The sequence below is a fragment of the Chiloscyllium plagiosum genome, chromosome 20 (genome assembly GCF_004010195.1).
Source record: "Chiloscyllium plagiosum isolate BGI_BamShark_2017 chromosome 20, ASM401019v2, whole genome shotgun sequence".
In the NCBI taxonomy this organism is placed as follows: Eukaryota; Metazoa; Chordata; class Chondrichthyes; order Orectolobiformes; family Hemiscylliidae; genus Chiloscyllium; species Chiloscyllium plagiosum.
The window spans coordinates 21,719,679-21,747,622 of NC_057729.1; the positions used below are offsets into that span (position 1 = coordinate 21,719,679).

At 39.7% G+C, this 27,944-nt stretch overlaps 1 protein-coding gene across 2 annotated transcripts in view; it reads right to left on the minus strand.

Moving 5' to 3' along the window:
• The window catches only part of slc9a8 (solute carrier family 9 member 8), a 72,671-nt gene extending 45,054 nt beyond the window's left edge, over positions 1–27,617 (minus strand). The window contains exons 1-9 of one of the 2 annotated variants that reach the window (XM_043710281.1): positions 27,538–27,617; positions 17,944–18,134; positions 16,196–16,276; positions 14,495–14,553; positions 13,897–13,980; positions 11,184–11,285; positions 4,095–4,129; positions 1,009–1,152; positions 526–664 (exon numbers count right to left, since the gene is read on the minus strand). In XM_043710281.1, the coding sequence (XP_043566216.1) occupies positions 526–664; positions 1,009–1,152; positions 4,095–4,129; positions 11,184–11,285; positions 13,897–13,980; positions 14,495–14,553; positions 16,196–16,276; positions 17,944–18,133 (834 nt within the window). In that variant the 5' untranslated portion in view covers position 18,134; positions 27,538–27,617. Of the gene's footprint in view, positions 1–525; positions 665–1,008; positions 1,153–4,094; positions 4,130–11,183; positions 11,286–13,896; positions 13,981–14,494; positions 14,554–16,195; positions 16,277–17,943; positions 18,135–27,228; positions 27,503–27,537 lie in introns of those variants that run through there. The other variant, XM_043710280.1, reaches the window with a different exon arrangement.
• Positions 27,618–27,944: the final 327 nt, after the last annotated feature.

Genomic DNA, 27,944 nt, shown 5'->3' on the forward strand with positions numbered 1-27,944 from the left:
GCTTGTATTCGCTGGAATTTAGAAGAATGGGGAGGGGGGGGGGGAATCTCACTTAAACAAAATTGGGGGGGGGGGAGAAGGGGAGAATCTCACTGAAACAAAATTCAGATGAGACTGGACAGGCTAGATGCAGGAAAAATGTTCCCGATGTCGGGGAAGTCCAGAACTAGGGGTCACAGTCAAAGAATAAAGGGATAAGTCATTCAGGATTGAGATGAGGAAGAATATCTTCACTTAGTTGTGAACCTGTGGAATTCTCTCCTACAGGAAGCTGCTCAGGCCAGTTCATTAAATATCTTCAAGGGGAAGCTGGACGTGGCCCTTGCAGCTAAAAGGATCAAGAGGTATGGGGAGAGGGCAGGAATGGAATTCTGAGATTGCTTGATCGGCCATGATCGTATTGAACAGTGGTACAGACTCGAAGGACCAAAAGACCTACTCCTGCACTTATTTTCTGTGTTTGTTTTTTTGAGAAACAATGTATCAACTAGAATGTTAGTACTCCCAAGTTAAACAAAAAGATATCAATGCAGAGATGAGACCAGTGAGCGTTCCAAGTGCTGCAGATCCAAAAAACATCTTGAGGAAGTAGCCCAATGCTTGTAGGAAGGTTTGCCATCCACTCACATCAGGTGCATTCGCTCTGGCTAAGCCTTCTGCCGTGCTGAAATCAGTATTTGAACATTGACTTCATTCTATTGCTGAAATATTTCATTATTTACATCACTTTGCATGCTAAACAATTTTGGTCAGAATTATTATTATTATTGATCAGGGAAAAAACATGCATAATACAAAATAGAAACTGGGATCACCACTAAAATACAGTATTATGGAAATAAGGAAAGGCTTTGCCAAACAGATCATGAAGTTAGCTAACAATTGACTAATTATCTGATAGAATAATACTGTATGACGAACAATTCAACTGCTAAATAAAATTGCATATATATTTAATGCAGAGTAAGGAGGATAGACAAAATGGGGGAAGTGGAAATTAAAACTTACTTTGTTAGGACAATGGAAACTGCATCATTAAGGATACTCTCTCCAAATACTAACATGTTCAGAACAGGATCCACATTCAGAGCATTAAAAATGGCAATTGTAGCAACTGGGTCAACAGCAGATATTAGGGAACCAAAGGCAAAACTACAAAACATAAACAATATTCGCACAGGTAAGAAACCATAAGAAACTTTAATCATCGGCTATTATCAAGATTTCTTATGCAAAAAGTATTTATTCTAAACACTGAACATTACCTTTTAAATGACACTTTATATTTTCCAGCACAAAAACAAAACTGAAAATGTCTACTAACTTTAGAAGACAAAAAGATAATCTGAGTGGTATTACAGAAAGTAATTGAATCATAGAACATAGAACATAGAAGAATACAGCGCAGTACAGGCCCTTGGGCCCTCGATGTTGCGCCGATCCAAGCCCACCTAAACTACACTAACCCACTATCCTCCATATACCTATCCAATGCCCTCTTAAATGCCCATAAAGAGGGAGAGTCCACCACTGTTACTGGCAGGGCATTCCATGAACTAACGACTCGCTGAGTGAAGAACCTACCCCTAACATCAGTCCTATATCTACCCCCCCTTAATTTAAAGCTATGCCCCCTTGTAATACCCGACTCAATACGCGGGAAAAGGTTCATACTGTCGACCCTATCTAACCCCCTAATCATCATGGCATTAAAATGAACACTGTTCTAAATTCTACTGGGCAATCTTTCAAGATTATTTTAATGCTTAGATTTAAAACTTTTTTCCCACATTAGAGAGAATGCATTAACTTACTTCATTTAAACAGGATAAAGCCTTCCTAAAATAGCCAAGAGTGGATCTTCAGCCAAACATATTGAGCAACCCTAAAATAGTATCTCATGGCAATAATCACAGTGCACATTCTGTGTTGTTGTTCAATACTGTGCCTGGTGTGGTAGGAAAAACATGCAAAATAGACCATACAGAATTCTGTGCCATACCGCAGCAGATAAATAAAACTTGAGCTTTAACCTAGTCTTTTAATGTCAAGCCAAAAGGATACGATAACTTATTCAGATTCTGCAAACATAACAAGGGGTTTCTTAAGATAGTTTTGTTAGACTGTTCTATAAATCAGCTGGAGAGATATTCCAAGCCAGTGTAAGCTAACTGTGACAGCTCACAGGTGAAATGAATGATGCTGCTGCAACTTAGTTAATTGTTGCTGGGCAGACAGGGGAAAATGCCTGCCTGGAAGGAATGCGTTTCATTGTTGGATGCTGGTTTGATGTATTCTTTACCCATTTTATCACTCCAATGGACCATTTTCTCATAAGAACAAGGGGTATTTCTGATGAATGGTAGATAACAGAGTAAATATACATTCAAAATCATAATACAGATGTGGGGAAGCAATGACCAAGAAGTATTATCGCTGGACTGTTAATCTCCAGACCCAGGTAAAGTTCTGGGGCCCACATTTGAATCCTGCCACAGCAGATGGTAGAATTTGAATTCAATAAAAATCTGGAATTAAGAGTCTAATGATGACCTTGTCGACTTTCAGAAAAACCTAACTGGTTCACGAATGACTTTTAGTGAAGGAAACTGTCACTTTTACCTTACGATAAAGTGGTTGACACTTAGTTGCTTTCTAGGAAATTAGGGATGGGTAATAAATGCTGGCCGAGCCAGTGCCACCCACATCCCACAAATAAATGTTAAAAAAATACAGCTAAGAAAATAGTATACAAACTTTCCAACATCAAGTTAGCGAGAATTGCATTCTATCTACTGGATGGGCAAAGCATGCAAGGGAGCTACAAATTTCCCTCATGCTGTTATAACTTGAGGGAGGCTTTTAGAAAAAAACGTTCTCTCCAAACTTTACAAGCGCACTATTGCAGGTCACATTTGACATTTTAAAACAGCAAAGGACGCTATTTGACTATTGCAAAAGCTGACTCTATTAATCAAGCGGACCACATAACCTTCAAGAAATACGTTTATCTACTCATATGTAAGCTTACTCTCAGGGTTATTTACGAAAGACTTACAACTTTCCGTGGCTATGAAATATTACAAATGCTTGACTTCACAAGTTTTAAAATGTCTCTTTTAAGTTAAGCTAAGTCAATATGCCCTGGAATAGAGGGATGGTGTTAAAATGGACTAAATTCTTCTTGGTGATAATTACATGTGATTTGGTTTCTATAGCCGGGTTAAGACCTATTGAGGAAAGGACCACATGTAATTCCTGAGCACAAATAAGAAAACAGCTGTTCTTGCTGTGTACAGACTCAGAGGCAAGCGGAACAAACACAGATGCTTGCTGCTCCAGACAGGAGAAAATGACTGCTTTATGACTAATAATAAAGCAAAGCACTGCTGAGGCCAGATCACCTGTTGAAGGAAAAAGGCTTGTTGAAGAGGGTTCAAGACCAAAGAATCAACAGTGAACATCTTGTTGCTCCAAGTCCATTCAAGTATGCTGAGAAGATTGAATGAAGAACAATCTGTTTACAAAAGGCTTCTAGAAGAATCACTCTAGCTGGGCTGGGAGAACAGAGGGAGACATTTGTAACATTAAATACATGGCTACCTTTCTAAGAAAGAGTTGTGAAGTATAAGCATGTAGTGGGACTTTGGTTATGATACGTTACAGGAAGATTTGTTTTCTGTAATTCAGTGCATTAAGTGGCTACTAACCAATGTTTAAATAATGTTGATTTTAGTTTGATTGCTTTAACATAGGTATTAATATGGCAAACCTTGTTATGCAATTATTTGCATTGGTCTTTGAGAACGTTGCATCTTTTATTTGAAGTTATGAGCTTCCATGCAAATTATAAAAGAAGCCAGAGAAAACAAAAACTGTCAAAACTCTTGCATTTTTATAAATTCTGCTAAATCAATACCAGATCACTGCATACATCTTGGAAGCAAAACGTCATGTTGTACTGATTTGTTTTGCAGATTGGTTTCCAAAATGCTCATGTAAGAGTCTGGAAACTAATTAAAATTCCAAGCTCTCAATTTCAAACAACAACATACAGAATGATTCATTTACAGAATAATTTGTAAAATAATTACCTGTCTGTCACTGTGAGCTTATAGATAACTTCAGCCTAAAATAAGAAAGAGAGAGTTAAGGGTGAAACAAAGATCAGCAGTACACTTCTCTATCTGAAATCTAGATCTTGCAACTATCTTGCTTCATCAAAGTATGTGCAATATTTTTATTAAAATAGGAATTTCAAGCTACATTTAGCTTTCAAGGAGTTAAATTTCAATAAAGTAATATTCAGAGACAAGGATTAAAAGTGCATTGAGTGTCTATTGTCCAAAATGATTGGGTCAAGTACCAGCCTGATTTAAAGGTGGCATTTATTTTTGATTTAATTTAACTCCGTACCTTTAATAAATACTCGAGACTGACACATAAAATATTTCCAGACTTTAGTGGCAGTATTCATTGCAGACAGTAGGGATGTTCACTTTTAGATCAGTTAAGCTTAGGTGGATGAAAAGCTATGGTTCATGGTCTACTGAAAAGGACTAGTCCAGCTCACCCAGTTCAAATACTCTGAACAAATCACATCAAATCGTTACTGCTTCTAGAACCTTAATGCAAGGTGGATGCACCATTTGAGCCCATAACAACATTGGTTGCATTTCCGAAGTTTATTAGTTGTAAATACTTTGTGACTTGTTAACTATATAAAAAGTATTACATCAATGCAATCCTTCTTTCTGAGGTGGGATGAAGAATTTCTGTAGATGATGAAAGGAAGGGCATGACAATTCATGGCAATTAGAGGACATCGCCAGTTCATTGAGAATATTTAGTTAGCAATTGTATTCTGAAGTGTGACATAATTGAAATTGGACATTGCAGGATATAAGTGCCTCACAAAAACTGCTACATACTCACTTGTTCCCAATTTCCTCTCTAGGGTTTGATTAAAATTTCACTATGTCCAGCAACACGATGCATTCTCTCTACAATACATCATTGGGACGTATATCACAATCACTCTGAACAGTATTGCAGAAATGTACAGGACACTCTCAGACCTACTGAAACAGCAGCACTTCACTCCATAAAGCAGACTTTTGCAAGGATGTAACAGCAAAGCATTCAGAAATAATATGATTTAAGACAACTCACTATGGTTTCATGAAGGGGAAATCATGCCTGACAAATTTAGAAGAATTCCCCGAGGAGCTAACAAGCAAGATAGATAAAGTGGAAGCAGTAGTATATTTGGAGTTTCAGAGGGCATTTGATCAGGTGTCATACACTGGGCTACTTAATAACATAAATGCCCATGGTGTTAGAAGCAGAATATCTAGATAAAGGATTAGCTAACTAATGGAAGACAGAATTATGATAGCATAATGTTACTGAGATTTTCAGGATGGCAACTTATAACTAGTGGAGTGCCAGTGTATCAGTGCTGGAGCTAAAATTATTTACAATTTAAGTTAATGACTTGGATGAGGAAAGGGAATGCCAAATTTCAGATGACAAATAAAAGGCGCTAAGACAAGTGGCGACGGTAACAGTCTACAGAGGGATATAGGCAAAAGTGAGGACTGCAGATGCTGGAAATCAGAGTCTAGATTATAGTGGTGCTGGAAGTGCACAGCGGGTCAGGCAGCATCCAAGGAGCAGTAAAATCGATGTTTTGGGCAAAAGCCCTTCATTAGGAATGAAGGCAGGGAGCCTCCAGGGTGGAGAGATAAATGGGAGAGGGTTCGGGGGTGGGGGGGGGAGTGGAAATGAGGAAACTGGTGAAGTCCACATTGTTCTTAGGCAGAAGGTGAGGCATTCTTCCTCCAGGCGTCAGGTGTTGAGGGAGTGGCGGTGGAGGAGGCCCAGGACCTGCATGTCCTTGGCAGAGTGGGAAGTGGAGTTGAAATGTTGGGCCACGGGTCGATTGGTGAGGGTGTCCCGGAAATGTTCCCTAAAGCGCTCTGCAAGAAGGCGTCCATCGCCCCAATGTAGAGGAGACCGCATTGGGAGCAACGGATACAATAAATTACATTGGTGGATGTGCAGGTGAAATTTTGATGGATGGTCAAGTCTTCTTTGGGGCCTTGGATGGAGGTGAGAGGGGAAGGTGTGGGCGCATTCTACCTCCTTCCCAAGATCCACAAGCCTGACTACCCTGGCCGACCCATTGTCTCAGCATGCTCCTGGCCCACCAAACTCATCTCCACCTACCTTGATACTGTCCTATTCCCCCCCTAGTCCAGGAACTCCCCACATATGTTCAAGACACCACCCACGCCCTCCACCTCCTCCAAGATTTCAGTTTCCCCAGACCCCAACGCCTCATCTTCACCATGGATATCCAATCCCTCTAAACGTCCATCCGCCATGACAAGGGCCTCCAAGCCCTCCGTTTCTTCCTCTCCCAATGTGCCCAACAGTACCCTTCCACCGACACATTTGTTTGGCTGAACTGGTCCTCACCCTTACCAATTCTCCTTCGAATCCTCCAACTTCCTCCAGACCAAAGGGTTGGCTATGGGCACCTATATAGGCCCCAGCTATACCGGTCTCTTTGTTGGCTACGTAGAACAGTCCATCTTCCATAGTTACACCAGCACCACTCCCCACCTCTTCCTCCGCTACATTGATGACTGCATCAACACCACCTCCTGCTCCCGCGAGGAGGCTGAGCAATTCATCAATTGATCACCCTGACCTCAAATTCACCTGGAACATCTCTGACATCTCCCTCCTCTTCCTGGACCTCTCCATCTCCATCAATGATGACAAACTTGACAGTAATATCTTTTTTTAACACACCAACTTCACAGCTACCTGGATTAACCTCTTCCCACTCAACCTTCTGCAAAAATGCCTCCACCGTATCTGCTCCCAGGAGGACCAGTTTCACCACAGAACACACCAGATGGCCTCTTTCTTTAAAGATGGCAATTTCCCTTCCCACATGGTTGAAGATGCCCTCCAACGCATCCCATCCACATCCCGCACCTCTGCCCTCAAACCCCACCCCTCCAACCGTAACAAGGATAGAACCCCCCTGGTCCTCACCTTCCACTCTACCAACCTTTGCATAAACCACATCATCTGGCGACATTTCCACCACCTCTAAATGAACCCCACTACCAGGGATATATTTCCCTCCCCACCCCTTTCCGCAAAGACCATTCCCTCTATGACTACCTGGTCAGGTCCACGCCCCCCAACCCACCTTCCCCTACCACTGCAGGAATTGCAAAATCTGCACCCACACCTCCCCACTCACCTCCATTCAAGGCCCCAAAGGAGCCTTCCACATCCATCAAAGTTTCACCTGCATATCCACCAATGTAATTTATTGTATCCGTTGTTCCCGATGCGGTCTCCTCTACACTGGGGAGACTGGACGCCTTCTCACAGAGCGCTTTTGGGAACATCACCGGGACACCCGCACCAATCAACCCCACCACCCCGTGGCCCAACATTTCAACTCCCCCTCCCACTCTGTTGAGGACATTGCAGGTCCTGGGCCTCCTCCACTGCTATTCCCTAACCACCCGACGTCTGGAAGAAGAACACCTAATCTTTTGCCTCAGAACACTTCAACCCCAGGGCATCAATGTGGACTTCACCAGTTTCCTCATTTCCCCTCCCTCCACCTTACCCCAGTTCCAACCTTCCAGCTCAGCACTATCCTCATGACCTGTCCTACCGGCCAACCTTCCTTCCCACCTATCCACTCCACCCTCCTCTCTGACCTCTCACCTTCATCCCCACCCCCATCCACCTACTGCACTCTTTGCTACCTTCTCCCCAGCTCCACCCTCACATTTATCTCTTCACCCTAGAAGCTCCCTGCTTTCATTCGTGATGAAGGGCTTTTTCCAAAAACATCAATTCTCCTGCTCCTCGGATGCTGCCTGACCTGCTGTGCTTTTCCAGCACCACTCTAATCCAGAGGGATATAGACTGGTTAAGCAAATGAGTAAAAACTTAGCAGATGGCACATAATGTGATGAACTTTGAGGTTATGGACTGTGATGGGAAAAATACAGAAGCTGAATATTAATTAAATAGAGAAAGTCTGCACAAAGCCATGAAATAAAGGGATTTTGTTCCATGACTCTCAAAAAGCTTACATCCCAGTTTAGCAAGTAATAGGGAATGGCACAACGTAAAATGAAATTTTGACCTTTATTTCGAAGGGAATGGAATATAAAAGCAGGGAGGTTTTGCCAAATCTATACAAGGCATGAGACAGACCACAACTTGAATCATAGAATCACAGAATCACTACAGTGTGGAAGCAGAGCATTCGGCCCATCAAGTCCAAAAACAGCATCCTACCCAGACCCACTCCCTGACAAATCCCTATAATCCTGTATTTCCCCTGGCTAATCCACCTTGCTTACAAAAGCCTGGACATTATAGGCAATTTAGCATGGTCAATCCACCAAACCTGCACATCTTTGTACTGTGGGAGAAAAGTAGGAAACCCATGCAGACAAAGCGAGAAAGTGCAAACTCCACACAGACAGTCACCCAAGAATGGAATCGTACCTGGGTCCCTGGTACTGTGAGGCAGAGTGCTACCATCCCACCCAGAGATACTGTGAACAGTTTGAGGCCTGATTATCTCAGGAAAGATTTACTGGCATTAGAGGAGAGAAGGTTCATTTGGGTGATATTAGTTCTTGGAGAGAGAAATGAAGAGAAATTTCTTTAAGAAAAATTGAGTAGATTGTGTCTGTACTCCTTATTGAAACATTCAAGACTCTTATGGGACACAACAGAGTAGGTGCTGAAAGGTTATTTGCCCTTTTGAGAGAGTCTAAGACTGGAGAACATAATCTCAGAATAAGAGATCACACATTTAAGACAGATGAGAATCTGTGGAATTCCTTACTGCAGGCAGCTGTTGAGACTGGGTCATTATGAATATTCAAAGTTGATATAGACATTTTTAATCAGTAAAGGGATCAAGGATTATAGGGAAAACAGGAAAATGGAGTTGAGGGTTATAGGATCAGCCATGATTTCACTGCATGATGCAGCAGACTCATTGGGCTGAATTGTTCACTTACTTACTTGTATTTTATGGTCTTGCAATCTTAGTAGAGTGAAAGGATATTCCAAATGTAAAATTTTGGTAATACTAATTTTCAGGGTTCCACGTAGTTAGAAGTTACATTTTAGTTACATGTGCACAGTTATCTTTTTAAATAACTTGGTCCAAATTATCAGCCAGCTGCTTCTGAGCAATTGGTCTTGCTGGCTTTAATTGTCTTAAAGGTGAAATAAGGTGTTAGCTTCTTGAGACTGATGAGGCATAAAGAAGCTGCCTCACTCCCTGATGTACTGCAAGTCAGCAGCTCCATCCATACTGATTGTATCATAGGCTCAGTCGTGGGCACTGCAGGCAGGCCCACAAATGAAGACAGTGTGGATCCTGTAGTAACGCAAGTCTGGGGAATGGGATAAACAGCAAAAGGGCACCCCATGAAGACAGTACAAAACCCCTTTCTTCTGCTGCTTTATGAATGCCACTAAAAATAGTAACTTGGCTACTCTCATACAATTGTTGATACCAAACATGTTTTGGAGTGGGCAGCATATGATCAGAGTTTGACAAGCTCAGTTGGCTCTGATTTATCTATTGAAGAACGTACTGCTGATTTTAGAATCATCCGATCCTCCACAATATGGGCATGAACTTGGGAAGTTGGTGGGCTTGCCAGTCAGTCTACATTATGCACTCACCCACTAAATATATACCCGGCAGGACATTCAATATGCAGCCCAATGTCTGTTTGATTACTTTAGATGCAATTCAAGGCTATTTCTCAGCTTTAAGAAATAATTATGACACTTCATCTTTAAAGAAAAGCAATATATTATATTGCTTATTATATAGGTTTTAGCTTACTAACTGCTTTGCACTAGCACCATTACACATAAAACAAAGCACCTATATTCTAAGAGTCATGATTTGGAGATGCCGGTGTTGGACTGTGGTGTACAAAGTTAAAAATCACACAACACCAGGTTATAGTCCAACAGGTTTAATTGGAAGCACACTAGCTTTCGGAGCGATGCTGACAATCACCTGATGAAGGAGCATCGCTCCGAAAGCTAGTGTGCTTCCAATTAAACGTGTTGGACTATAACCTGGTGTTGTGTGATTTTTAATATTCTAAGAGGGTATCCTTATATTCTGCTAAAAGCATTTGTTCTTCGTGTTCATGGAACATTTACACGGACAGTTTATTATACGTGGCATAATTAATGAGTGTGTAACACTTTGTTTATACAACCTCTCTTGTAAGAAAAAGAATGATTCATTTCTTTACACAATGAAATATAACTCCTGGAGCCCAAAGAAAGAGAGATGGACATTTGTCGTTACCTACATGACAACAGATATAGAGGAGAGGTGACACCAGATGATTTACCCTTTCAGGCAATGATAGAGATTAATCAGACTATTTCCAAATAAGGGACGAGTGAACCCACAGAATTAAGGACAAGAGTTGGAAACTCAGTCTTTGTTAGCAGGTTTAACCCTGTTTTCTGTGCTCTAATTCTTCTGAGATAATATCACTTAAGAAACAGAAAGAGACATCATCTGTGCTGGCAACACTCAAAGAATCCTGGCTGCAGAAAGATTTAAAAATATCATGTCTTCACTGCTTGGCTGTTAATTATTTACTGCTGAAAATGTGTTGCTGGAAAAGCGCAGCAGGTCAGGCAGCATCCAAGGAACAGGAGAATCGACGTTTCGGGCATAAGCCCTTCTTCAGGAAAACTGTTAATTATTTATAAAATCTTGCTGAATCAATTTTCATAAAGTCATGGTTTCAAAGAAAAATGCATCACCCTATACAAAATAGAGAATGCCAAGACAACCTGAAAGAGGTTTGCTGCGTTTCTCAAAGCTGTAATGATACTTGTGCATGGCAGTGGGGATGCACTTCAAATAACATTAACATAGCCAAGCTATAAAAAGCAATATAATTCTGGAAATTGCTTGGTACAAAGCTTCCTTCTCCATGTCCTGAGTGCAGACATGACAGCCCGCACATACCATCAAAAATATTCCACGGAATTCTTCCTGTAAGCACAAGTTCATGCAGGAAATTAACGTCTAACCAAGGCTATACATTTATATTGCAATAAAAACTTACCTTACCAAGAAAGTAAACCCCACCACCTACAATGAAAGCTGATATTGCTGTGCCAAACACAGCAAAAAGTGTAATGGATCCAATATTTTGGAAAAAGTTACCCTGTAAATGAAAACAATTATCAATAAATTTAACTGTACCCAAGCATAATTAATCATATTTTTTGAACTTCGGAATTGGATTACAAATAATGCCATTTCCAAAATTCTCTCATCTTCTAGCAGCAACGCATTCCACAATATCTAGGAAGAAGCACAGCACTCAGGTGCCTCATCCAATGGCCATTTGTCTAGTTAGACTCGATGACAAACGTTGGCAAGACATTCCAAAGTGTGAATCTCAGCAGAATCAGATCCTGCTTTATTCCCACTCACCCGCTGCTGCCAGTACACATCAAACTGCAGCAAAACAAATGAAGGTTATTTTCCACTTTGGTATCATTAACATCAAAATCACAGTTTTATACAATAACACTGGACAATGAGTTTCTAACATTTTAACATTATATTCCCCAACCACGAGATGGGAGGAAAACACCTAACAGTGTATTTGATATTAAAAATGTTTTACAAAACACATTTGCATTGCTATTCTGATTTTCCTACACTTTTAAGCTTCTTATGAAACTGAAATTCAGTGTCTTTGTTTCTACCATGGAAAAAAATGATTGAATGATCATATTTACCTCCTGCATTTTAGGTTTCCACTTCAAAATTCCATCCTGACCCTTCATCCTTTGTAACTAATGTTGAATTTCCAAGCTCCCTTGTTCCTCCCACCCACCAAGGCAGCTGAATATTTCCCAATTCTATACATAATTTTTCCAAATCCCACTGTTAAAACGTCTTTGGCTTGTACTTTGGTAGCAGAACTAAAAACATTCTGGCCAAAAATCACAAACATCATCCTGTGTAATTTGGGACATGATTTAATATACTTCTGATTTTTATTTCCTCAGCCCAGGAGTCCATATTACCCACACTGTCTCTCCTCTGCAGTCCATCTCTGTGGATCACCTTCACATGCTACTATTCATGCCTGTTCTATTATAGTGAATAAATATTCAACAGAAACGCTTAATTCCTAGTCTATCATGAGTATTGCTAAAGAATATAAGAGGGCTCCCTCCTTCTCATCTGCATGTCAATGACAAAATTTACAGTTTCCAATATATACTGGTCATAACTAGCTCTATCCCAACAATTTTCTAACTGAATTTAAGTTCTGCTCTTACCTCTTCCGCAACTCACTATTACAACTGGAATATCTCCATGATTTTCCACTGAAATTATCTTACTTCTTCGAAGCAACTCCAACAGACTACTGTGGCAAATGGATCCAAGAAAGTGTCAGTTTCCTGCTTGATCTCTCTAAATAAACTTTCCACTTAATTTGAAGGAAAAGATTGAATACATCTACCTTAAAATAGGTAGATAATATTCCATCCCATTTATTACCATTTATTTGAGCCAGAGTAACTCTAGCTGCTGGGCATGACATCGCAGATTTTAGATGGACACATTGGTATTTCTGAATTATGCTGCCACTTAATAGGTGATAATTACAATAATATTAATTTCAGAAAAATATTAGAAACCTCTGATACTTGGATTTGCCTTTCCCTGATTTACAATTTCAAGAAAAACACTAACTATGCCTGCTGTTTATTCTTAAGCCATGTCTATTAGAAAGTTCCACTTCTAAACAGCTATAAAGTTCTACAGGTATTTGGACAATAAATGAACCAAGAGCTGTGGGGAGAGGCCAAATAACTAACCCACCACAGGTGTGTTATCCTTGCTAACACTTTGATTGTATAGTACGAAGTCGGATTATAGAAAGCACGAAATAGCATTCAGAAGTATTTAACTGAGAACAGAACCCAAACCCGAGCTACCTTTCTACTGGGAGAAAGTGAGGACTGCAGGTCTTGATGAAGAGTTATGTTTGAAATGTCGACTCTCCTGCTCCTCGGATGCTGCCTGACAGGCTCTGCTTTTTCAGCTACCTTTCTAACTACGCTTAATCCTAAATTGAAGGTATTTTTGTAGTTTTGTAAGTACGGCAAACTTTCTATTAACTGGCATCTATGGAACCAGGAGTGTGCAGGCTGATCAAGTGGTCCACATAAACAATGCAAAAACACATACTAAATAATAGAACGTAATGCAGGTAGTGAACACATCACTGTTATACCCTATTCAAGTGATTTATCCTGTAAATATTATTAAAACTTTGCCTTAAATGAAGCTTACCTGCAAAAAGTTTCTCACTCACACCTTTAACTGATTGCACAGAGATCACAAGATCGAAATAATACAGTAAGCTTGCAGTACTTCAGGTATATAATTTTTGCAGGTTTAGTTAAGAGTGTGGTTCATAAAATGCCAGTTAAAACAAAATTTGTTGTACTATATTTGAAACTGTTAAGCAAATATACATCTGAAGATGCAGATTTAATAACATGCGGGGCAGGAGGTAGAAATTGGGGGAAAAAAAGCATTGATTCAAGGTAAAGCATTCATAGTCTATTCACCACCAAAATACCCAAGATTACAACTGATTTAAAATAATTCCAGAAAACCCACACAAGATCAACACCACATAAATTAAGATGTCTTTCCTCCAAAATAGTTCAAAAATATCTTACAAAGTAAAATGTTAGAAAAACAATCATTCCCCTAGTTTCTCACTTCTTTCATGCCTCACCTACCTTGTGTAATGAGTATCCAGACTCAAATATAATAGGCGGAAGCAACAAAAGAAAGAACATGTTTGGTCGAAACATTTCTTCTTCCTGGGAAGGAAGAAAATCAAAGACATAATGACCGGTGATCCATTGCTCTTTATTTCCACAAACAGCAGAGCAGGACCGGAAGTTCTTGTGGCCAAAGTTGACTGAGGTTCTCTGTGCACTAACTTAAAACTCTTCCAGTATTATACACACAATTTAGTCCCATGCTGTACTTCTAAAGCAGAAGTAATTTGATAACAGAAACTAAGACAAAGGCCTAAACTTCAAGCAACAATTAAATATGGGTGTAAAACCATTTTCTTTAGGTACTTTTAAAATTGAAGAACTTTTTTTTTTAAAAGGTTAACTTGAAAAATTTATTTTGAGCTCTGCGTACTGATCAAACTGGGAACATGTATGGTGATTGCAAGTAGCTTCCACACTATTGTCTGGGCAATTTTGGCATAAGGTTTCTAAGGATAATATAAAATATCAATCTGATGATATTCATGTGATACAAATCATTACCATCCACTTTAATGCATTCTGATTTGTAACTTAACAGTTAGAAACCTACCTTCCAGTTAGCCCAGTGCTGTGATTCAATAATTTTAATCACAGCTCCCATTAAGATCCCTAGGGGCAAAAAAATATGATAAATACAGATTAGCATCATTTCAAAAGCAATCTTCTCTCAAATAAATGAACAAATTAGCTCTATATTGGATATAATATCTGACATGCATTAAAAATGCCCCTTGTCCCAGAATACCTCAGACTACTGATGTATCTACATCATATGGACTGCAGTGGTTCCAGAAGTCAAATCACCACCTAGGGTTGGGAAATAAATGCTAACCCAGCCAGCAATGCCCACACCCCATGAGTGAATATAAAATAAAAAGCCAGATGGGTATACATGCCTAAAGTAGGACATGTCAAGACTTTATACTTGCATGTAAATTCTTAATTTTTATGGTTAAAACATCCCATTCCTTGCAGTTTTTATTTGGCAGATCATTCTACTTTCTGTAAAGATTTTTAAAAATATATACATACTATTAATCTAATCCAAAGAACTATAACAGAATGCCAGGTCATCATTATACTCATACTGGATACAAGAAATCTCATGGATATCCATTCAGAGACCCGTGCTCTGAACTTTACATGATTATCCTACTGGATGTCAATCCAGTCTAATAAAAAGGTTTAGCATTTCACATCATGGATTATTTGCCCGAAATCAATTGTGATCTCTCTCTCCACAGATTATGTCTGACCTAATGCACATTTCCAGCACTTTCTGCTTTTATTTCAGGTTTCCAACGTCTGCAGTGCTGTGCTTTTATATTTTTAAAAAGTGCTAAATTGCGAAGGGACCAGATCTGAAATTCTGCTATAAAGTACTGACTTCAAACTTAAAAGGGTTCAGAAATGATTTACAAGGATGTTACCAGAGTTAGAGATTTTGAGCTATCGGAGAGGCTGAATAGGCTTGTGCTGTTTTCCCTGGAGCAGAGGCTGAGGGGTTACTTCATATAGGTTTACGAAATCATGAGGTGCATAGATAGAGTAAATGGACAAGGTCTTTTTCTTGGGGCGTGGGAGTCTAGAACTACAGGGCATAGATCTAAGGTGGGAGGGGAAAATTTAAAAGGGACCTAAGGGGCAACTTTTTCATGCAGAGAGTGATGAGTGTATGGAATGAGCTGCCAGAGGAAGTGGTGGAGGCTGGTACAATTACAACATTTACAAGGCATTAGATGGGTATATGAATAGGAGAGGTTGAGAGGGATATGGGCCAAGTGCTGGAAAATGGGACTAGATTAGGTTAGGATATCTGGTCGTCATGGACAAGTTAGACCGACAAGTCTGCTTCTGTGTTGTACATCTCTATGACTCTTTATACTTCTCTTGAATACTATTTTGAAACCTTTAGTGAAGGGATCATGAATTATTCAAGTTAGTGTCACGCGAGTATTCATTTTATTTACTCCACATAATAACCCATTGATTTTCATGGTTTTTAGCATTAAGGAAATGCTCTTGTTACACAGAGAGCACAATTTCAAAGAATAATTGGAATTTGGTTCGGATAGCATGAGATTCCAAGCTAGAAATGTCCAAGTCAAGAAATGTGAAAAGCAAATATATCTGCATTGCAAGTGCTGAAAACTTTTCTAACAGGTTCTCTGTAGTTAAGCATAGCCAATCCTGTTCTAAACTGGAAGAAGATCTTGTTCAGTGGATCAAGTGAAAATGACTGCTTACTTACCTAATGACACAACTGCCACACTTTCTGGCAGAAAATGCAGTTTATATTTGATTAGCAGCCGCACCAATATGATGCAAATAGCTGGGAAATTAAAAGTAAAATCTTAGTTATGCATTAATAATATTGTTACAAAGCCAAGGAGCAGAGTTATACTGTTGAATACTACTTTAATAAAATATAACCAAAATTACATAACAAAATTCAAACTAATAGCAAGCCAATAGCAAAATATCTTTGACAGCAAAAGCCCAACTCCAGCTACTATAAAGTTTAAAAGTTAACTCAATTTTTAAAACCCACTTATTAAACACACCAATTTTCAATAGGTAGATACAATATTCTTTGTCTGTTTAGTGTATCCATGCCCCTCATAATTTTAGAAATTTCTATGATTGTCAGAGATCACATTATGTAAACGTGATATAGAATTGTGATGCCCACTGTTATTTTAATAGCTTATTTGAGTTTTAAGTATAAATCGCCTTGCTTTTAAATTTACACAGGTTATATATGGATGGCAAAGATTAAAGAAATTTTATGCTACAAAATAGGTAAATTTCAATAAGCATAATCAATTTTTTTCATTTCACACTAGAGTTAAGCTAGTATTTAGTGCCCCATCCCACATGTACTTGGGAAGTGAGTGAGCTTCCTTCTTAAACCAATATAGTCAATATGGTATAGATACACCCACAGTGCTGTTAGGAACGGAAGATAAGAATAATTATGATCCCAAATTACTCTTAAAAGGGGGAAAAAAAAGTCAATTTAAGTAGCAACTTGTGACCACTGGATTTCCTAAAACTATTACTTCAGATAGTCAATAAGTTACTTTAAGCATACTTGCTGTTCTAAGTGAGGAAACGGGGGAGCCAACTTTCTGCACGAACTATCATAAACAATATGATAATGACCCAATTTTTTTTTTCTCTGGGATGTTGATGAAGATATCATTACTGATTAAGGGATCAAGGATAATTCCACTGCTGTTTTTAAATAGATCAGAGAGATCTTTCTCATTTATATGAGATAGTTTACAGTGCTTTGTTTTGTTTTGTAGCATTATTTGACAACCTTATTTAGTGCAACAGCAAAACTGCTTCAAAATGATTGCTTCCTTATTTTTGGGAGTTGATTACAATGCAAACACCTGACACTTGCACAAGCTGGTATTGGCTGGATATCTCATCTGAAAGATGGCAGTTTTGAATGTAGCACTGATTGTCAGTCTAGGATTGGTCTGTTCAAATCCCTGAATGGTAGTTGAGATGTTAGAGTGCTGACACAAAGAAATTTTATGTAAAAAATTAAGTTACTTAGAGGTATGAAGCCAATGCATCAATTCTCAGAAATAAATCTGCCACAAAAAGACATTCAAATAGTATTTGTAAATACAAACTTGTTTTCCCCCCAAAGTTGTTTGTCTCTCTAAATTAACAGTGGAATTGAGAAACAGTGATATGATTTGCAGTCTGTATCATCCTGCTTTTTGTATTAGGCTTTTTAAAAAAATTATGAAAAGGGAACATGAAAACAGACTAAAGCAGCTCAAAGAAAACAATAGTTCTACAATTATAAAAGTAAAATTACTCTGGTGTCCAAGAGTTTAGTTATGAAACATAAACATATATTTCTGCATTACTTTGAACAATGGAAAAAAAAGGTCAGTGAAAATTACCAGGAGAAGCCTGTTGTTTAGGTAGCCTCTAAGTAAATATGAAATTAAAATTCTGAACACAGTGACATACCTAATATAAGCAGACTAAAGAATATAGTCATTCCACTTGACTGTTCTTCTTGTTGTGCTTCAGCCCCCGTCTGCAGAGGCAATATAGGTTTTGGTGGAGTTGGTGGAACCAGTATTGGAGTAGTAATAGTGGTAATGGTAACGGAGGTGGTCTGTAGTGTGTTATTTTGTTCTGTGATATTACTTGACATCCTGAAATTAGCAAAATAACAAGATGTTTTGAAAACAAATTACCTTCTTAAGAGTTGGTTATAAATCCAAATAAAGGCACTTATACAAGTTGGATATTTATTCAAACATCTGCACTTAAATTAATTTGGCTGAATAAGTCAGGTAATTGTCCCTGCTTCCAAACTCCCACTCCTCCCTTTCTCTGTGCACTCCTCCCACAATCCAAAGGCGTGCAGGTTAGGTGAATTGGCTATGCTAAATTGCCCATTACTCAAGGGTACATATGAGAAAGGAGTCTGGGTGAATTACACTTTGGAGGGCTGGTATGGATTTGTTGGGCCGAAGGGTCTGTTTCCATACTGTAGGTAATCTAATCTAATTCTGACCTAGATATTAATTCTTCCACCAGTGTCTTTCACTGCCTGGAGGAAGGGTTAGGCCATAGTGGTTGCATGGCAGTGGGGTGAGGGGGATTTCAGGCATTGTTGACTCAGACGTCACTTTCGATCAATAATCACAGAAGCAGAGAGAAAGTAGGACTCACTACTGTATTCTTTGGCTTGCTGGCCTTAAGCTTTGAAATTCATTCCTTAAAACTTCTGACCTGCCAATTGGCATGAAAGAATCATTGTCTATTCAATTCCACCATTTGCCCGAAATATTGACAGGGAGGAAAAGCTGATCAGAAGATCTTAATATAATTTTCCATTGTCTGATATAAGTCCAACAAGTCAAATGTTGTACCCAAGATTTACTAAATATTCTAACTTTCAAAACTTAGCTGTTGGTATTTAACTTTCATGCAATGGGACTATTGTAACTTCCACATGATTATGATATTATCATAGTGAAAATTAACTTTTGATACTTTGACACTGCAATCACCAGAGATAGTTTCAATGTTTACAAATTAGAAACTATGCTGGTGAATAATAAAATCATTTCAGAACTCTTATTAATTTGATAATAAAAATGAAGTGAACGCTTCAAAATGGTTGTATACAAACTTCGACACAGCTGAAAACACCTTCCACGAACCACCTAATTTTCAAATTAGCACAATTTTGTCTACATTGGAAAGATTTTTGTTAAAAATACAAAGTTGGCATAAAGAACAAAGGATAAAGAACCAATTTACTATGTATATTGGTGTAACAGTTTTTCTTAAGAAAAGATGGGATAATAATGTGCATGCATACAAGGCCAATATTCAAGCAAGAAAACTCAAGGACAAGAGACTTTCAAATTTCTCCATACAAAAAAGCTTTTGCTACATCTATTTTTACTGGTTTATGTAACTAACAAAGAGCAAATACAAGCAATACTCTATTATCCATATGAAAATTCTTTCAGGAAATATTGTTCATCTATTTAAAGATAAAGCTATAAGTGAATAAGAAAAAAAAGTTACCGGGTCAGAGATCTAACTTAAAATATGTACTAAAAACTATTGCACAGCATTAAAATAACCAGTTCACAAGCCCCAACCTGAGTAATTATCCTTTCTCAAACAAAGCCCTTTTACAAGTTCCCATCAAGGGCACAAAGGAGTTCAGGAATTAATTTGTCCTGAATTGTAGCCTTTTCCTTGAATACATCCAACTGTAATACTGAGACAATGGTGATAGTCATTGTTCAAGTCATTTTTTCCTCATCAAAACTTTGGAAGAGCAGATTTTGTCAAGAAATGTCTGCCTGGTCAATAATCTCTAAACTACTAAATAGTCTCTTTTGCTAAGACAGTACCAGACAAAACATCAATAAAAAAAAAGAATAGCACTCTCAACTAGTCATATTGGAGTTTTACGATTGTGGTGACTGGGCAATTCCAAGCTTCAAGTTTTGAGTTCAGAACAAGAATAATTTGAGATAAATCCATCTGAAATTATAAACAATTTAGGATAAAGAATTTTACATAAATAATTCAGTAATGGAGTTAAAGCATGGCACTTGATTGATGACTCAACCTCTTGATGGTTTCTACTCAAAAATTTCAAAAATAGGTGGGTGAGTAAACTAGATGTCTAATTTTCAGTATTTTCCAACGTTCTCTGAACTGAGGAACTCAGTCTTTAGATCGCAAAGCTACAAGGCATAAATTTGGAAACTAGCCCGTCAGATTAAAACCTGTTGCGGAAAATTACAGGAAACAATTAAATGTGTAGTTAGATAAATGAAGATCTATCAATGAGGACAGTGTTGATTTCTGAATGGTAGATCCTCTGAATTATTGCATGTTTTGAGGTCACAAATGTCTGGTTCGGGAAATGAACGGATGATGCTTGTATGGAGTTCAGGAAAATATCTTAAGAATCAGTACTAAAGATTAAGAAAATTGGAAAACGACAGATTTTGTGATTTTATTTATTCAGGGTTGGGCTAGCTGAACCAGCATTTATAACTGATCCCACTAAAGATAGTACTGAGCTGCCTTCTTGAACAGCTGCAGGTCAAGGGACATTGGGATATCAATGATATTAGAAAGGGAAGCCCAGGATTTTGACCAAGTGATTGTGCATTGTTCCAGGTTGGGACGATCTATGGTTTGGAGGGAATTTGCAAGTAGTAGTATTATCATGCATTTAGTGCCCTTGCTCTTTCTGGTGGTTGAAGACATGTCTGGAAGATGCAGTTGGAGAAATTTTTTTAAGTTACTATAGTGTACCTTATAGAAAGCGCATGCTGCTCCCACTGTGTTGATGGTGGGCTTATGAATATTTAAGGTGATGGACAAGGTTCCTGTCAACTCTCCTGTTTAGTGTTCAGTTTTTGTTCGAGCTGAACTCATTCAGTAAAATAGGATGAGTAGACAGTACTCTATCATATTCTTCGTGTCTTGTAGATGGTGGACACAGGCACTGGGAGACAACAAGTTAATTACTTGCCATGATATTTCTATCCTCTGACCTGCTCTTGAAACCACAGTATTTATGTGATTGACACAGATCAGATTTGGGTCAATCATAACCTTCAGGCTAGTGATAGTGTGGCATTCAGTGATGATAATACCATTCATGGTCAAGGGTGATGGTTACATTCTCTCGTTAGAGATAGTCAGTACCTGGCAGTTCTATGATATGAACGTTATTTACCATTTGTCAGCAGAAGCCCAGACGGTATCCAGGTTTGCTTTATGTGGACATGGACTGCTTCAGTATCTAAGTTGTTGGCGAATGGTGCCAAACTTCTGAGATTAGTAACTATCCCACTTCTGATCTTATGATGGAGGGAGGTCACTTACAAAGCACCTGAAAATTACTCAGCTGAGGACAATACCCAAAGAAACTCCTACAGCCAGATATTGGGCTGAGATGATTGATCTTCAACAACCACAACCTTTTTTTGAGCCAGGTGTGATTCCACCCATTGGAGTTTTTCCCCTCCCTGACTCCCACTGAATCTAGTTTTGCTAGGAATCCTTGCTGTCAGACTTGGTCAAATGCTTATGTCAAAGGCAGTCAATCTCAATTGAACTCTGCAATTTAGAACTTTTGTTCATACTTGCTGTCATGATATCAGGAGTCAAGTAGCCCTGACAGAACACAAATTTAGTGTCCGTGTGCAAGTTAATTCTTTCCAAGTAGTATTTGATAGTACTGTCAATGATTCTTTTCATCACTTTACTAATTAATGGTCCATTCTTCATAAGGTGATAATTGTGCGATTGCATCTGTCCTGCTTTTTGTGCATAGGAAATACCAGGACAATTTTCCACATTGTCAGGTAGAGGACAGTACTGTAACTGTATTGGAACAGCTTGGCTCGGTGCGGCCAATTCTCATACATATCTTCAGTACTATTGCTGGAATGCTGTTCGAGCCCTTAGCCTTCACATGATCCAGTTTTTTCAGCTATTTATTGATGTCACGTGGAGTGATTTGAATTGTTTGAAGACAGACATCTGCGATGTTGAAGACGTCAGGAAAAGGCTGGCATTTTGGACTGATGATGGATGTAAATACTTCAGCCTTGTCTTTGATGTTCTGGATGTCACCATCATAGGGGATGTTTGTGTAGCCGCCTCCTCCTGTTGGTTGTTTAACTGTCCACCACCATTCAAAACTTGAGGTGGCAGGACCGCAGAGCTTTCATCTGACCTATATGTTGTGGGATGATTTAGCTCTCTACAACATGCTGTTTCCACTTTTTGTCATGCAAGCAGCTTCAGTGGGCTGCTATCTCCTTTCTTGTATACTTTATGCTGTCTCTGCATGCCTCTGGGTTCATCTTCCAGCTTGACGCTAATGGTACAGTGGGGTATATGCCAGTCCAGAAGGTTACAGGTTGAAGTTGAATACAATTCCGCTGCTGATCATGGCCCACAAAACCTCATGGATGTCCCCGAGTTGTGAGATCTGTTCCAAGTCTATCCCAATTAGTACCGTAGTCGAACAACCAACATATTTGAAAATGTGATTTGACTCCACAATGACTTCACAGTGGTCACTCAAACCAATACCATCACTGATGGATGAACTGTGAAAGGCAGATTGGTGATGATGAGGTCAAGTGTAGGTAGAGTTGAAGAACCGAAAAGGTGAATAAACCAGAATGGAAGTTATCTACAAGCCTCCATGAGATAAATCAAGAGATAGAAAAAGCATGTAAGAAAGGCAAGGTTATAGTGATCATGGGGGATTTCAATATTCAGGTTGGTAGTGGATCACAAGAAAAGGAATTTGTGGAATGTCTACAAGATGTGGCTCCGGAAAAGCACAGCACATCAGGCAGCATCCAAGGAGCAGGAGAATCGATGTTCTGGGCATAAGCCCTTCATCAGGAATTTGAGGGTGGTGTGGATGAATGGCTGGGGTGGAAGGAGTGAAGGTAGCTTGGAAGGCAACAAGTAGATGCAGTTGGAGGGTGGGGTGATAGGGATAGGTTGGAGCAGAAAGTAAAGCGGATCAGTGGGAAGGAAGATGGACAGATGGGACAGTGCCAAATTGGGGGGTAAGATCCGGGAATGCAATGGGGGAGGGGAAAGGAGGAAACTGGTGAAATCGACATTGATTCCATGTGGTTGGATGGTCCCAAGGCAGAAGATGAGAAATACAACCAAAAAAAAGAAACAGATGATCACGTTATTGGATTGTATTATAGATACCCTAATTGTCAGGGAAATTGAGAAACAAATTTATAAGGAGATCTCAGTTATCTGTAAGAATAAAGGGTGGTTATGGTAAGTGATTTTAACTTTCCAAATAAACACTGGGCCTGCCATAGTGTTAAGGTTTAGATGGAGAGGAATTTGTTAAGAGTGTACAAGAAAATTTTCTGAGTCAGCATGTGGATGCACCTACTAGAGAAGGTGCAAAACGTGACCTACTCTTGAGAAATAAGGCAGGGCAGGTGACTGAGGTATCAGTGGGGGAGCACTTTATGGCCAGCGACCATAATTCTTTTAATTTCAAAATAGTGATGGAAAAGATAGACCAGATTGAACAGTTCAAGTTCTAAATTGGAGGAATACTTTTGATGTCATTAGGCAAGTACTTTCAAAAGCTGATTGGGGACAGATATTTGAAGGTAAAGAGATGGGTGGAAAATAGGAAGCTTTCATAAAATAAGATAATGAGTGTCCAGGGATGGTGCATTCCTGTTAGGGTGAAAGGAAAGGCTGGTAGGTGTAGGGAACGCTGAATGACGACAGAAATTCAGGGTTTGGTTCAGAAAAAGAAGGAAGCATACGTCAGGTATAGACAGGAGAGATCGAGCGAATCCTCAGAAGAGTACAAAGGCAGTAGGAATATACTTAAAAGAGAAATCAGGAAGGCAAAAAGGGGCCATGAGATAGCGTTGACAAATAGGGTGAAGGAGAATCCAAAGGGTTGTTACAAATACTTTGAGGACAAAAGGATAACTAGAGAAAGAACAGGGCCCCTCAAAGGTCAGCAGACAGCCTTTGTGTGGAGCCGCAGGAGATGGGGAAGATACTAAACGAGTATTTTGCATCAGCGTTTACTGTGGAGAAGGACACGGAAGATATAGAATGTAGGGAAATAGATGGTGACATCTTGAAAAATGCCCATATTACAGAGGAGGAAGTGCTACATGTCTTGAAATGCATAAAGGTAGATAAATCCCCATGACCTGATTAGGTGTGCTGTAGAACTCTGTCAGAAGTGAGAGATGTTATTGCTGGGCCCCTTGCTGAGATATTTGCATCATTGATAGTCACAGGTGAGGTGCCAGAAAACTGGAAGTTGGTTAACATGGTACCATTATTTAAGAAAGGTGATAAGGTTAAGCCAGGGAACTATAGACCGGTGAGCCTGACGTGGGTGGTGGGCAAGTTGTTGGAGGGAATTGAGGGACAGGATCTACACATATTTGGAAAGGCAAGGACTGATTAGGGATAGTCAACATGGCTTTGTGCATGGGAAATCATGTCTCACGAAATAGATTTTTTTTTGAAGAAGTAACAAAGAGTATTGATGAAGGTAGAGCGGTGGACATGATGTATTTGGACTGCAGCAAGGCATTTGACAAGGTTCCCCATGGGAGACTGGTTAGCAAGGTTAGATCTCATGGAATACAGGGAGAACTAGCCATTTGGATTCAGAACTGGCTCAAAGGTAGAAGACAGAGGGTGGTGGTGGAGGGTTGTTTTTCAGAATGGAGGCCTGTGACCAGTGGAGTGCCACGAGGATCAGTGCTGGGTCCACTACTTTTCATCATTTGTATAAATGATTTGGATGAGAACATAAGCAGTATAGTTAGTAAGTTTGAAGATGACACCGAAATTGGAGGTGTAGTGGACAGCGAAGAAGATTACCTCAGATTACAATGGGATCTTGACCAGATGGGCCAATGTGCTGAGGAGTGGCAGATGGAGTTTAATTTAGATAAATGCGAGGTGCTGCATTTTGGGAAAGCAAATCTTATACACTTAATGGTAGGGTCCTAGGGAGTGTTGCTGAACAAAGAGGTCTTGGAACGCAAGTTCATTGCTCCTTGAAAGCTGAGTCTCAGTTAACGAGGATAATGAAGATCGTGTTTGGTATGCTTTCCTTTACTGGTCAGAGCACTGAAAATAGGATTTGGGAGGTCATGTCGCGGTTGTACAGGACATTGGTTAGGCCACTTTTGGAATGTTGTGTGCAATTCTGGTCTCCTTCCTATCAGAAGGATGTTGTGAAATGTGAAAGGGTTCAGAAAAGATTTGAAAGGATGGTGCCGTGGTTGAAGGATTTGAGCTAGAGGGAGAGGCTGAACAGGCTGGGGCGGTTTTCCCTGGAAAGTCGAAGGCTGAGGGGGAACCTCGTTGAGGTTTATAAAATCATGAGAGGCATGGATAGGATAAATAGACAAAGTATTTTCCTTGGGATGGAGGATCCAGAACTAGAGGACATAGGTTTATGGTAAGAGGGGAAAGATATAAAAGGGACCTAAAGGGCAATTGTTTCACGCAGAGGATGGTGTGTGTGTACAATGAGCTGCCAGAGGGAGTGGTGGAGGCTAGTACAATTTCAACATCTGAAAGGCATCTTAATGGGTATATGAATAGGAAGGGTTTAGAGGGATTTGGGCCAAGTGCTGGCAAATGGGACCAGATTAGGTTGGAATATCTGGACAGCATGGACTGGTTGGACCAAAGGATCCGTTTCCGTGCTGTGCATCTCTATGACTATGACTCTATGAGGCGTTCTTCCTTCAGGCGCTAGGTGGCTCGGATTTGGCAGTGAAGAAGACCCAGCACTTGTATGTCTTTGGCAGAGTGGGAGGAGGAAATGAAGTTTATGGCCACAGGACAGTGGGGTCATTTGGTGCATGTGTCCCTGAAATGTTCTGTGAGTTGGGGAGGTTGCCTATTGTTAGGTTGGTAAGTAAGTAGCTTGTGGTACTTTATGCAGCAATTGGTGCCTGTATGGAATGTACTGTGACAGAAGTCAGTAGTGAATAATTCTATCAACAAGTTCACAGAAGGGTAACATCAACAGCTATTGAAACATTTGATACAAGAATTTAACAAAAAGTACGTGACCCGTAAGTTCCCAGATACCTCCAACAGCCAGATGAACCCCAATGGCTTTTTCTAATCCTATCTAAATGAGTGCACTGAGCTTACCTGGTAAGCTATTCCACTACTTTTAATGGACTCCTTATTTGAATCATTAGAGAAAACAACTTGCATTTATACAAATCCTTCCATGGCCATGGGGCAAGGGAGACATTCACAAAGTACATTTACAACAGACAACATATGAATAGTGAAGTTCCATAAACAGCTATAAATTTCCGCAAACCAGTTTGACTTGATTGTGGGATAAGTAGTAGCTAAGCCACTGTATGAACTTCTCAGTAAAGAACATTTGGAGTCATGGTCATCCAAAATCAGGGCAGACAGAAATTTTGTTTTACATCTTTTCGGGCATGTTTGGGCATCAATCTCTTATGTACTGCAATGTTTGCAGATTAGAGATTTTGTTCATTCTCCAGAATAGATTAACAGAGACTTAGATGATAAGGTGCTAACTAATTTCATGACTCTTTCAATCCAAAGAAAAATGGCTAGGTAACTAAAAACTGGAGAAAAAAAGGGGCAGTTAATAAACTAATCACTATACAGAGTTCAGCCATAATTCTGGTGCGATTGAGAGTGACCCACCATACAGTTTTGTCTGAACAATCACACCTTCAATAAGATATTTTGACAAAAGCAATTTCACACCAGCATTTTCAGTATTGAAATCAAAATTCCCATCAAGGTGAAGTACCTGTGACTTTTGAGTTGATTTAAATAATACACTGCGCTAGACAAAACTTTCAAGTGCTCAAAGTTCTGCATTGTTATAGCAGATGAATCATCCATCACATTACTAACACGTTCACAAACATTTAATTTCAAAAGGAGCATCGACATACAAACTGCTGAAATCAGGAAGTCTACGAATAGTCTCAATTGCGTATTGCTCAATTTGCATGAACCAAAGCCCTCTTCATTACTTAAGTTATTTATTTTAAAATGTTAAAAACAAATAGCTAAAATAAATCTGCTTTATTTAAAAAAGTTATGAACAGTTCTTAAAAACCACAACAAGTGCAGGTCAGTGTCGAGCAGCAGTCTCTAACAGCAATTACCTTGACCCCCTTAATCTTACCCACTCGGCCTCACCTGTCCTGATCTCCTTTCTTTCCATTTTCCGCAGATGTGTCACTGTGACTAACCGCCTGGGATTGAGCACCATCTCGCTGCTGACTGGCCCTGTGCTCCAGGAGAGCCTGTGTCTCAGAGCCAGCTGCAGCCTGCCCGGCCTCCACCGGATCGCACCGAATGCAACAGCCCGTCAGCCACAGGGCGACCACAACCAGGTTAGTAGCACAAGACACCATCCCCGCCCCCCTCTGCCACCACAAACTACACGCACCGACGGGACTCGAATCAACCCGAGCACAGCCTCTCGCTCCTTCCCCCACCCCCAACCTGGACTATCGCTTCCGGCCGCAGCACAGCCTGCCGGGAGATTGTAGTTCGCCTGTCCGGCCGCAGAACTCCAAGTCCCAATACGCTCCGGGACATGTCACCTGTGGAACGTCCAGTTTCTGAATGTTCCATTCCACTTAGTGCAAGAGGCTGGGCACAGTTATCACTGTGCAAGCATTCATATCAATCTGTAAGGCACTCCCAAAATGCAGACTTTTTAATATCCTCTCAGAAAGACTCACTGTGAGAGGTAATTTCGGTTTAAACTTTAAGATGTGCCTGGACCACAGACTGATCTATAATAAAAGACAAAACTTTTGTTTCTTTTCTAACAACCATTTTATATACTCAAAAGTAGAATAGTTTAAATTGTGCAGAATGCTGACAATTTGTGAGCGATAGTAAAA